Genomic DNA, 12,513 nt, shown 5'->3' on the forward strand with positions numbered 1-12,513 from the left:
TCCTCTCTCTCTCTCTCTCACACACACACACACACAAATATTGGTTAGAAAACTGCATCACAAAATTTGGGCATGTATTTCAAAGTATAACTGAGTTTTGGCTCTCAAATTGTTTCAGAAAGTGTGAATTAGTTAAGTTCATCCTGAAATGAACCCCCCAATCACTACTTGCCATAGAATTGTAGAGCTGGAAGGGACCATGAGAGTCATCTAGTCCAATACCCTGCAATGCAGGAATCTTTTGTCCAATGTGTTGATGGTGTATTATAATTGTTTATAGGCTTAATTAATACATTGTGAACTATAACTGCTGTGGCCTGACTCTCACTGGTATTCTAATTTAATAATCCATTGCATTGCCACATATTGATATAGATTTAATAAACAATTGATGAATTGATAAACAGCAATAAGGTCATGGGCTACACTGCTAAAACAAACTAAAAGCTTCAGGAAAGCAATGGTCTAAAATGCTTCCATTATTTATAAATTTATAAATGAAGGAGCATCCTATTAAGGCTGGGCGATATATCAATATATAATCCAAATCCAGTTTGAAGCCCATATAATGATACTGGGTTTATAATTTGTGTTTTCTGTTATGAAGGCTATATGTTCTTGACCCATGGAGAATTTATTTTAAAAATAGTATAACCTTTAAAATGTTAATGTTTCTTAAATTGCTTTTAGGTTTGTTTATCATGTCACATAGAATCAACATATTGCAGAAGTACACTAGATATATTCTTTACTTGTGTTTTCAGTAAGAGAAGAAGTAGGCCAGTGCATGCTCCCTCAGAATTAGGTCAAAATTTAAACAAGTCATTCACAAGCGATGCAGGTTTTAACATTCTCCCTGGTCTCCTCAGTATTCTATATTTTACTTGTAAAAGTAGAATTTATTGTATAACTCCCAAATAAATCTGCATTTAGAAATTTAACAGGCTATTAGCAAGTTAAACTGAAAGCTAAATAAATACTACACACTGAGATAAAATTATTGAACAACTTAGCAAATAGTAAATACTATCATCCTTCATAAGCAGTACCAATCTTATTAAACCATTAAAATATACATATCTCTGCAGTCCTTTTTGCAGGCAGGCAGGGATTTGGAGCAGAATCCAGAAATATTAATTTTCCATACTTTCCAGAAGAAAAACACACTAACCACATAGCAGTTAGTCTCATCTGCAAGGTGGGCTATTTCCTTTGCAGATATTTAACATAGTATGCATTTCTATTAAAACCACTTGCAACCAGAGCACACTGTAGATAGAAGGCATTGGATTGGTCAGCTAAAATACTTGTACTATACATACAATACTTGTACTATGCAACCAGGAGTGAGCCTGGTCAGCATAAGAAACCCGTGCTCAGAGATCTAACAGATCGCCTTACCCCACATGTGCCCACTCAACCACTTCGATCCAGCAGAATTGGCACTCCTACAGCTCTCGCACAATACCCATTCTGCATTTTAAGAGCCCAGTTGTTTAGCGTAGTAGCACCTACACTTTGGAACTCCCTGCCTATTGATATCAAGCAGACACCTTCACTGTTCTCTTTTTGGCACCTGCAAAGAACATTTTTGTTTAGACAAGCCTACCCAGATGCTTAGAAAGTTGAGGTAATTTTAATTTGCTTTAATATTGATTTTATTGTTTTACCTTTTTCAAAATTGCTTTGAGATTTATTTGTTTTTTTACAAGAAATGAATAAGTGAGTGAATGAATGAATCTTCATTGTGCATCGTATTAAGGACCAAGAAACTACAGAGCAGCACCTGAGGACAGCAAAAAGAGAGAATGGAAACTGTAGCTTCCAGTGGGTTGGGAAGGGTAATCACTATGTGAGGACAACTTGCAATATGTCTGCGCGAATACTAGGAAGTAACAGGAGTTAGGGAAACTTCAATAGATGTATTTATTTGTAAACAGCAGATCAACAACTCAACATGGCAGTTAGAACTTGCTATTTGGGTAAAACTAAAGTTTAAACTAGTCCCCACTAAACTTTAGAGAGGTGGGGAGTTTCTCTCACAGACACATATCGTAAAGAGACATGACAGACACACAAACAAACACACACACACACACACACACACACACTATAGAAAGTTTCTAATAGTCCTCAAACTATTTGATAGAATTACTTTAGCAAAACCGCTCCACTTCCCAGGGGGGCGGAGTTGCAGGCTGGCCACGAGCTCTCCCCGTGTACAGCAGGGGGGCGTGGCGATGCCTCCTGCATCATTGGGAGTCCGGGCCTCGTCACGCCCCACAGTCAACCAATCGGGTGACTGGGGGCGTGGCTTACCTTATTTAAACCCCATGCGGCCAGGGCTCTGTCTCCTTTCTCCTACTGCGTTGGATCTCCCACCCTCCTGCTCTATTTTCATGCGTTCGCCATCTTGGCCTTGCTATGGACTACGGTTGGTCACCTGTTGAGGGGGCCAAGTAGGAATTTTCCCACATGGCAAACTGGCACCAGTCATGTGGCTTTCGCCTGCCTTGTAGCAATCATCACAACTTTGTAAGGTTTGGCGGTTAGGCATTGGTAAACCTGTTTTATGGGAGGGGAGGTTGTGGCCTTCACCTTCCCCTCCTCTTTAAGGGTATTCTGTTAAAGGGATCCTGGGGTGTGGATCCTGTCCAAAGCCAGGCCAGGGTATGGGCTAGGGCCATGCTACGACCTCATTGGGGACACTGGGGGAGCTCGCAGTTGATGTACATCAACAGGGCTCCCCCTACTGGTGGTTGACCATTGTGTCATGATGGGCAGGAGTTAGATATAGTCGGTTCACTTCCGATGCCTAAGCCAGGGGTGGCCAACTCCAGAGGAACTGAGATTTACTTTCAGAATTAAAATCTGGCAGTGATCTACTCCCTTTTGGGGGGTTCAGGTCAAAGTTGTTGAGCTTTTTTAAGGGTGGGAACTACCCCGTTTTATGTCCATTTTGTGGGGGTACTTTTAAGGGGGAGGGGGTTAGTTGCCAAAAAAAACCCAACCAGTGCTGTGGGAGCATTTTGCCACACAGCAAAAACTCTGTCTTCTGTTACAGAGATCAGGAGAAAATCCAGGCAGGAAAGAGGGGGGCGGGCCAGGTGCTCTTAGGCAAAAGCAAAGGAAAATGAGTCCGTGATCAACAGCAATCGACTGCAACCTCCCAGGGATCGACCAGTCGATCCCGATCGACCTGTTGAACATCCCTGGCCTAAGCCAATACCACTCACATCTGTAACCAATGAAGTTGTGGCCTTATTTATCCCATTAACCCAAAATATTGATGTCCATGTGTTTCATTATCTAAGAAAGGGGGTGTGGCTCAGGACTTTGCCATGAAATTCAAATTTGAGAGCCAATTTGTCAATTCAGGAGATAATGGATCTTACTCAGAACTGCAAGCATGGCTGTCAAATGCTAATAAATATTTGAAAATACTAATCACCACCTCTGTTTCATATTATACATCCAATTCAGCTGAATTCAATCCTAATAGCCACACGTGGAAATGGACTTCTGCTTACTTGTTGAAGCTGGAAGTGAAGGTGTAAATCAAGATGCCTATACACATGCAGCTGATGGTTGCCCATGCATGCTGCATTACTTTCAATCACATGTGCATTGAGATGCACATCTGAATGTGCATTCCCATCATTGTGCAACTAGTCATGCATAATCACATGTGACTAGAACTGTACCTGGGCATTAATATTTTATCAATGTTAAGCTCACTTGAGCGTTATAGCCATTATAACACATGACAAGAATCTTCATATAAGCATGACAGATCAGTTGACTACTGTATTAGCTTCAGGGGGAAGGGCAGTCATTTTAAAGTAAAAGCACACTAAGATCTGGAAGATAATAGTATCTTCCTTAAAACCATCAGTAAAGCTTCTACAAATATTTGGACATAGCTAAAAGAATATTTCTACATGGTTTCACTGAGGCATATGCCAGTTTCTAGTTTCAACTTCTTTAAAAGGTTTTTAAAGGCCAATAATTTTCAATGTTCTAATATGACCCCATAAATTATAGAGGAAATCACCATGTAATCAAATAAAAGTCAAGGATAGATAACTATATAGGTTTTCAACTTCCTATGGCTCTGTGCTGGAGATGTACATTTGAAATCAAGCTGATTTCAGATGTATCTGGTGAAACTCAGGGATACTGGTAATACTGGGGAAATGTAGTAAACAGAATAAATCAAATTACTGGGATAAAGTACCAACAGGTTCCGTTCTTAGGTAAGCTTGACAGTGTGCACTCAGTTTAATGTTGCTAAACAGTATTATAACACATTTGCTGGCAGCTCAAAACTGGAGGAAGAGGGAAATAGGAATGGAAAAGTAATAAAGCTGGTGCTGGCTTTTGATACAGGAGTTTGCTATCTGCCTGCTCAATTGGGAGTGCCAATGGCAGAAGAAAAGACAGAGGTCCCTGCTTGGTGATTACCTTACTAGGTATTGAATTGGATTCCCTTCACCAGTACTGCCACCTGTCTTCCTGCTGGCAAAGCTTAGGCTTGGGGTCATTTCTGTGGGAAGGATAAATCAGTTAATGCTTCAGAACCTGCAGAAATCAGTGGCTACCTTAACTCTGCCTGTCAAGCGATAGCTCTTGGTCAAGCCCTCTTGCATAGATTTTGTGATGCAATGGAGGACCTCAGTTAACCTCACAAGATAATCCACGGTTCCAGGGACATGAGGCTGGAATTGGCTGTCTGATAAAATAAAATAAAAAGGTATGAGCACAATAGTATTTCCTTTTGGAGACAAGATTTGTTGCTGGAAAAGGAACTCGATTGCAGTTGGGTCAGCTGGCTTTGAGGTTATTTCCCAGGACAAATGGTGTTCTGCTATATTGTCCTAGAACTGGGTTGATAAAGGCTCAAGCAGGGGTTTAACTTTTTGGAGTTTTCCCTTTTGTAGTGGCAATTTGGCAGTGGCCTCCTGATTTGGTTAACTCAGTTGCCCACTTTTGATGTGACAACCAGGCCACAATCCATCAATAAGTCTCTTACATCTAAGCACTCTAGAGTCATGTCCATGGTTGGGACCTTTGTGCTCTATTGTCTCCTTTTCAGTTTGATCTTTCTTGCTCACCATGTTTCAGAACTCAGCATGGCACTGCCAATGGTGTTGTCACAGAACCAGATGACATATTTTCAGGAGTGTACCCTAATGGCCTGGAAGTAACTGGAGTTTATGCCAGTAGAGCTATGAAATCTTGGAAGACTGAGGCAGACAGGGTCATAAAGTTGCCACTTGAACAAACTATTGCAGAACAGGTATGGAGTTCAGTGTTTTTCAGATCCTCAAAGGGTTCTTGCAGCAGTGGCCAGTTCCAGTGGAGCAGCTAATGGAATTCTATGTGGCCCTCACACCATGAAAGGTAAGTGGGGCACCTTAGGGTTTGGTGCCAAGGTGTAAGGCACAGACATGGGCATAGCCAAATGGAGGCAGGGGGGCAGCTGCCCCCATAAATCAATAAAAATACTTCAGTAAGGTTCTCCCTCCCCCTACAAAAGCCTGCCCCTCCCCCAACAAAAATCTTGGCTATGCTCATGGGCGCAGGCATGCTTTTTAACTCTAAGCAGGTGTTGCATCCTTCACAGTTATCCAACTTGGGTGATAAAAATTGTGATTGATTAATGGCAAGGCACTTATTTACAGGCCTGTATTGACTCTGGTATCATGGGGAGACAGTGGCCAGGGGTACTCACTGAGTCTAATAGCTTGCTTTAGTTTCCATTATACCTATGTGCATCCATGTTTCTATCACCTTTTCACTTGATGCTTTTAATACCGGTAAGTAGGCTGTTACCATTTTATTGCATTGGTTTTTATGTTGCTATAATGAGTATTCTTCAAGAATTTGTAATTTTAACTTGTCTCCCATTATTCTTGTATATTTCCTAGTACTTGGAACTGCAGTGGCCTCAGGGCAAGCTGATAATAGCAGGCAGAATGAGGTCCTTAGGCATGTTAGAGAAAACATGAACTAAAAATTGCTGCTGCCTGACACCAGATTTCAACATGCCAGATAGAAAATAGCTTATACTAAACCGTTGGGAAAGGGAACCTTTTGCTTTCCATTTCTAAGCAAGTTTCACATGGAGAGATCATGGAGGAGATTCCACCCACCCTAAACACAGCTTATATTGTTCTGCTTTTCCTTGCTTCACACACGAAGAACCACTGATCTAAGCAACAGCAGCAAAAGTAGGGAAAAACAATATTATTTAGTTAATATCAGAAAATCTTGATAGTTCACCAGACGCAGTAAAGACACCTGCATATAGTATATATAGTATGTTTGCTATGTCTATGTTCTTCAAAATCCCTTTAAAGCCTTTCTTTTACCACACACACACACACACACACACACACACGTAGCTGTGTTAGTCCATAAGAATAAACTTCATTATCCACAGATGGGCAATATCTTTATTGTAACCAGTCAAAATGCCACAAACTCCTTTTTTACGTCACATGTTGCCTAAGAATGAGTTCTTGGGAATTCAAAAACGTGTACGTAATACTTTTGTGACATCTTGGTTTGTGCCAATAAAGGTACTGCCCAATGGAGGGTTCTCTCCCTGCAATTTGTGTGCTATGCTAATGCTAATTCTGTTTTGGAAAGGTTAATTTCGTTTGACCTTTGGCTGTGAAAAAACTAGAGGCTGGAAGCCTAATAGTTTAATAGAGATATGCTTATTTTTATGGTAAAAAATCAAGTTGACCCCTAGTTGTTTCTTCCTCATCCTTTATCCATCCCTGAACAGCATTTAAAGAATAATCTTACAATCTTAACGAATTCCCTATAGAGGAAATGCTATGTTACCATGGAATCAGTCAATTAACTTTGACACATGCTTACCAAGATTGATCAATCATTTCTGATGTCTGCCTGCTAAGTTATTGTTTTTCAGGAATGGAGAGGAAATCTCACATGAGATTAACACCCAAATTGCCTAAACTGATACTGCCCTGGTGTCAATACCAGCAGCATTTGCTAATGCCAATCACTCATTACACAATGAGTTAAGCTTGCTGCATATCCTCTGGGTTCACATCATATAAGATAGGAATCAAGAAAGAACAAGAGTCTTATTTTACTGAATTCTTTTACAGATCATACAAGAAACACAAACCTTTACAAATTAAATTTATATATTTTTAACATCATTGAAAATTAACACATTAACACTTCAAAACAATGTATTTAAGTTAGGGCTCTTTTATATAAATTATACGATTAAGCCTTTTAAACACACACAAACAAAGGATGTTTTAGAAAGAAAACTGAATGCAATGCTAATATATTAAAAGCAAAAGCCTTAATTTATAACAACTTATATCAAGCCATATGATCCAATCTGGGAAATACCTGAAGTACAAAAATTAAACCATGTTTCAAATTTGGCTTTTTCTCTGTCATATTTTAAATTAACCAACCCTGGCAATGGGAGCTGAGTTTAGGGCAGGGGTAAGCAAACTTTTTCAGCGAGGGCCAGTGGGAGCCGGATTATATTTGGAGGCGGAGGGAAATGATGCAAAAGCACCATGAGCCCTGGTGGCTGCTTACCTGTCTTGTAAGCGGCCAGGGTTGGTGACGGCGGGACGATGAGCAGTGCACAAAAGGGCTCCGGAGAGGGGCTGCTTAAAATGGCGGCTGCTCGAGCGCTGCTACAGCTGGCCCCAACAAAGCCCTGCCCCCTTCCTCCTCTAGGCAGGGCAGGGAGAAGCCGGGAGGGAGGAGGCGCCGCCGCCACCATGTGAGGGAGGGAAAGGGAAAGAACGCATGCGCTGGCGATCCACGTGGCAATTCCCGGACTGTCCGCGGGACGGATCCAGAACGCAATTGGGCCTGATCTGGCCCACGGGCCTTAGTTTGCCTACCCATGGTTTAGAGTGTAAGAACTGTGCCTTATATAGTTTATAATATATCTGTTTGGGATTCTTGTGTGCTACTGCGCCTGGAGTGCCTTCTCCATTACCAGCCAACTTAAACTAAGTCTTAAACTTAGACTGGCAAGGGAGAGCTCTATCCACAGTCCCAGTAGTGGACCTACATTTTTGGGAGCCTGAAGCTTGAACTGTCATGGAGGCCTCTTCACAACCAGCAACGAGGTCTGTTATCTTCTTCACTGGGGTTGTTCCATGACAGATCACACACTTTTACAAGCTACTGAGCTACTGACTCACAAACCTGGAATAGTTGAAATATATACATTTTAAAAATCAATCAGTCATGTGATTTAAACTGGGTCTAACAGACACAACATTTTTAAGCAATGCAGACTAAAGTCGCTTCTGGGGTCCGCCTGGGATTAGGGGCCCTGAAGCTTAAGATTCATTAGTTTCATAGTAGATCCCCCCCCCCCCAATGCAAAGGAGACAATTTGCATTGAACTCTGGAATTGTCACTCTCACTCTGCAGACATCAACTGAAACATTTTTATTTTTGTAGAATAACCATGGAGTATTTAATCCTCAGCAACTACATTTGAAACAGTGCTTTAAGGCGTTGTAAATATCTATTTTTAAGATTATGGTTTTACTGTTTATGCAGTTATGCTTATATGTTTGTTGTACATTGCCCTGAGCCCCTTTAGAGGAAAGTCAATTGATAAACATTTTAAATAAATTGAACTTCAAGTCTTGTGAGATACTTTATCAGGTATGTGGTTTGTTCTGCTATGCTTCAGATACAGAAACAGATGTATCTTATATATAAAAAATACTTCAATACAACAATAAAGGTGCATTATAACCCTTCTTTTTCAGATTAACTTTACAGCATTTACAGAATCCCAAACCTATTTTTCATTTATAGAACAATAATGACATCAATAACCCTTTCAAAGTCATTCAACACAGAGATAAAACAAAAACTTGCAAGTCCTCAAGTTTTCCTCATTAAAACACTCTTCTGCTAATGGAGAATTATACCTTGAACATTCAGCTAAATATTCCCAACGCTAACTTGGAAAAAGCATTACAATATTCTACAAGCAAGCTTTAGATAATGTTCCCTCTGTCAGTTTCACTTTCCTCATGCAAATATTGTGTGTGACAAAGAATAAATCCTTTAATACTAAACAACCAAGAAAATCCCATTATAGTATCATTACTGGAGGTACTGATTATTGTAGACATTAGCTAAGGGATACATTATCATCTGGAAATTTTACTTGTCTTAAATTATCAGAGACTTAGACTAAGGTATAAAATAGAATGCAGTTGACACTCAGATAAAATTAACTGTTTTGAAGGAATCACATTCTAATCCCTAAATGCAGACTTTCTGAGTGGAACTACATAGTAAGAAAAACTTATTTTGTGGATTGTTACAAGACAAACAAGAACTTGGTCATCAAAATATGAACTTGCTTAAGTAACCACTTTCACTCTTACAAATACTCCATTAAAGTTGATGCCCCCCCCCCATTTTCTGCAGAATGTTTCTTTCTCAAGCAAGCAAGTAGCTCACCACGTACATCAATAAAAATGAGCATGAGCAAAAAACTGTTCTCCTGTAAAATATGGATTCTAGCCAGCTCTCTTATCAGATTAGCTGTTTTAATGTCTGGTTTTCCCAGCTGCCCAGAAATTGTGTGTGTAAATACACACGTTGCCTTATTTTAACACCTAGCTGTTAAAATTATCTTAAATTATAAATCTCAATTAAGTGCACAAAGGTAAATATTGATTCCCACTTTTACACACTGCACAAAAAGAAAGCATGCAGAAGCAAATGAACCTGCACAAGGTAACATTATTATTATAACTGCTCAGATCAGTAGCAGAAGTGGGATGAAATCCTTGCATTGCTAACCTTTACTCCATAACTCTAGTCACAAAACTGCACAGGTTCCTCTTTTTAAGCTTGTTTCATATAAATGAACAAGCTACTACAACTTATATCCACAGCACAAAGTCCTTAGTGTGCACCACACATCCAAACCACTATTTTCAATTCTCTTCTGCTGTCTATGACTCACTCATTCAGCTTTAACAGACGAGGTTTCTTAAATTACTGGGGATTACTGTAACCTTCAGAGAAAGCTGGCTAGTTTGATAATGAGTGAAACGCATTTAAACAGGGTTAGGTGTAGATTAATATATTACACCTTTGTGAGAGAACTTGGGTGAACAGTATTGGGGGAGAGGAACATTAAATGGAATAAAAACCTTTGCTTTGAAGGAAAGACCTTAAGAATTAACTTTTTCTCTCTTTTTTTCAGGGAGATAGAATTATCGCTCTCATGATCATATCAAAGGGAAAGTCCCTATCAGATTCCTCCTTGTCTTCTCATTAAAAGCAAGCACACGATGATCTAGGGATTCTTGGAAGACGGCTTTCGTTTTTGTACTTCTGCAAAGACACTTTGGGTATAAAACATAACAGCAGGAAAAGGAAAAAGGGGGTGGGGGAAAAGAGTATGATCAGAAGATGGTGACACTTACTTGAACCTGCCTTGGCAGTGCTGGCACTGGTCTCCTACCCAGCCTTGGTCACAGATGCAGGTAGAATTCAGACATCGGCCCGAGAAGCAGGAGGTCCTCTCGCAAGGCTTGGACTGGGAGACTTGGGCATACAGCACCAGGTACAGTAATCCATAGAAAAGCAGCCAATTGTGCATATCCAGAAGGGTGGCGAAGCAGCAGGAGGAGCAAGAAAAAGGTCTCCAGGCACCAGAGATCACAGGAGGGCCTCCTATCCTGCGCAGGACTTTCCCCAAAGGATCCAGCATCTTTGCCACAGAGCACATCCGCAAGAGCCGGGACCCGGTGCGCGGAGGGGGGCGGGCGGGCCGGGAAGCGAGATTAACCCAGTTCCTTGTGTAGGTCTGACGAGGAGGAAAACAAGCCCCGCCGCTCCAGGAACATCACCCAGGTCAGGGAGAGAGCGAGTTGAACGCAGAGATGAGGAGGAGCAGAGACTGCGCGCCCCCTCCTCAAAAAAGAAGCAGCACAAAACAAGAGACCGATGGGAAAAATGTGTCCTGAAGAGAACTGGTTAATTCGGTCTATAGTGCGAAATAAGGGAGACCGCCAAGCCCTGCTTCCCCCTCCGTCTGTCCACAGGCTCCTCACAACACCTCCCGTTTATCCCTCAGGTGAAACGACGCCACCAGCAGCAGCAGCAGCCTTCCCGCCTCTTCTTCCTCGTCGTCCTCAGGGCTCATTGCCTCCGTCTTCCATGGACTCCTTCCTGACCTTGTCGCTTCCCCTTACTACATGCCCCCGTTCAACCCACCCAGGGTAACGCTGCTGCTGCTGCTCCACCGCCGGCCGTCCCCCTCTCTCCGCAACCCCCTTTCTCAGTCTCCTTTGTAGCTCGCCCTCTTTAAGCAGCAACAGCCGGGCAAGGACGGCGGTGGAAGGGATGCTTCTTCCTCCCACAGGCGGGCAGGCGGCTGAGAGAAGCGCCCTCAGGATCCCCTCAGAGCCTCCCGCCCCAAGTGGGCCCCGAGTTCCTCGCCCGCCCGTCCGTCCCCGCCGAGATGGGGCGAGGGGCGCGCGCTTGCTTAGTTAAAAGCCCTCTCCTCCTGTCCCAGCTGACAGTTTGGAAGCAGCCATTTTTAAAAGGCTAATTGGTAATCTGCTTTTTTCCGAGGCGGGCGGCTCGCTGGGGCTGAATCCCTCCTCTTCCTCCCCCCCCTTCCCGCTCCGCCGGGTCTGTGCAGAGCCGTCCCTCTCTCTCTGGACTGCCAGGCCCCTCCTCAGCCAGCGCGGGAGAAAGCAGGAATTCCCCGCGGCTCCGTCCCCGCCGCCTCAGGCCACTCGTTGCTGAAGCAACTGCGCCGAGAAAGGGTTTGGGGGGCTCCGAGCCCCGCTCCCAGCTGGAAGTGAAGGGAAAGAGGAGGCGCAGAGGCTTCTGCTGGCGGCAGGTTCCCTCCCTCTCCCCCCCCCGCCCTCTCCGAAAGTTCCTGTCCCAGCCGCCCCAGAAGGAAGCCTCAGGAAGGGCAGGAGCGTCACCCCGCCGCCTTTTTGGAGGCAGCAGAAAGGATTGCAACGCCGTGTGTATCTGTTTCCCCTCCTGCTGCCGCTGCTGCTTCAGCCTCCCCTACAGCTTTGCAGGGGAGTCGTGCCGAGAAACTACCACACAAAGAAGAGCTGAGCATGTGCAGCAGCGAAGCCCCCTTAAAGGCGCAGCGCATTGCTCCATTGCATCACTTTGAAGCGTGACACGAGAGAGAGGGAGAGAGAAACCGCTACTTGGTCGGGAGGGGGGCGGGAGCCGCCGCCGCCGCCGCTTTTCCACATGGAAGATCGGAAGAGCGTGTCATCTTTTCCAACAAGGGAGAAAACAAGTTCCTGAACTTCTCATACGCAGGCACACAAAGGGGGTGGGGGTGGGGAGAGGCAAGGCTGGGAGCTTTCTCAGAAATATTTTGCCAGCGCAGTGACTCAGGGTAATAAAATTAAAACAAAAACAGGATGAGAAACAGCAGCACAAGAATGATTATGGTTATTATTAGTCTGGTTGACT

General features: G+C 43.1%; 1 protein-coding gene across 3 annotated transcripts in view; it reads right to left on the reverse strand.

Moving 5' to 3' along the window:
• The window catches only part of ATRNL1 (attractin like 1), a 502,266-nt gene extending 490,035 nt beyond the window's left edge, over positions 1–12,231 (reverse strand). The window contains exon 1 of one of the 3 annotated variants that reach the window (XM_083741181.1): positions 10,485–12,231. In XM_083741181.1, the coding sequence (XP_083597307.1) occupies positions 10,485–10,789 (305 nt within the window). In that variant the 5' untranslated portion in view covers positions 10,790–12,231. The remainder of the gene's footprint in view (positions 1–10,484) is intronic. The other 2 variants (XM_083741182.1, XM_083741183.1) reach the window with 2 other exon arrangements.
• Between the last annotated feature and the right edge of the window lie 282 nt (positions 12,232–12,513).

Source organism: Podarcis gaigeae (genome assembly GCF_964106915.1).
Source record: "Podarcis gaigeae genome assembly, chromosome: 5".
NCBI classification, from domain to species: Eukaryota; Metazoa; Chordata; class Lepidosauria; order Squamata; family Lacertidae; genus Podarcis; species Podarcis gaigeae.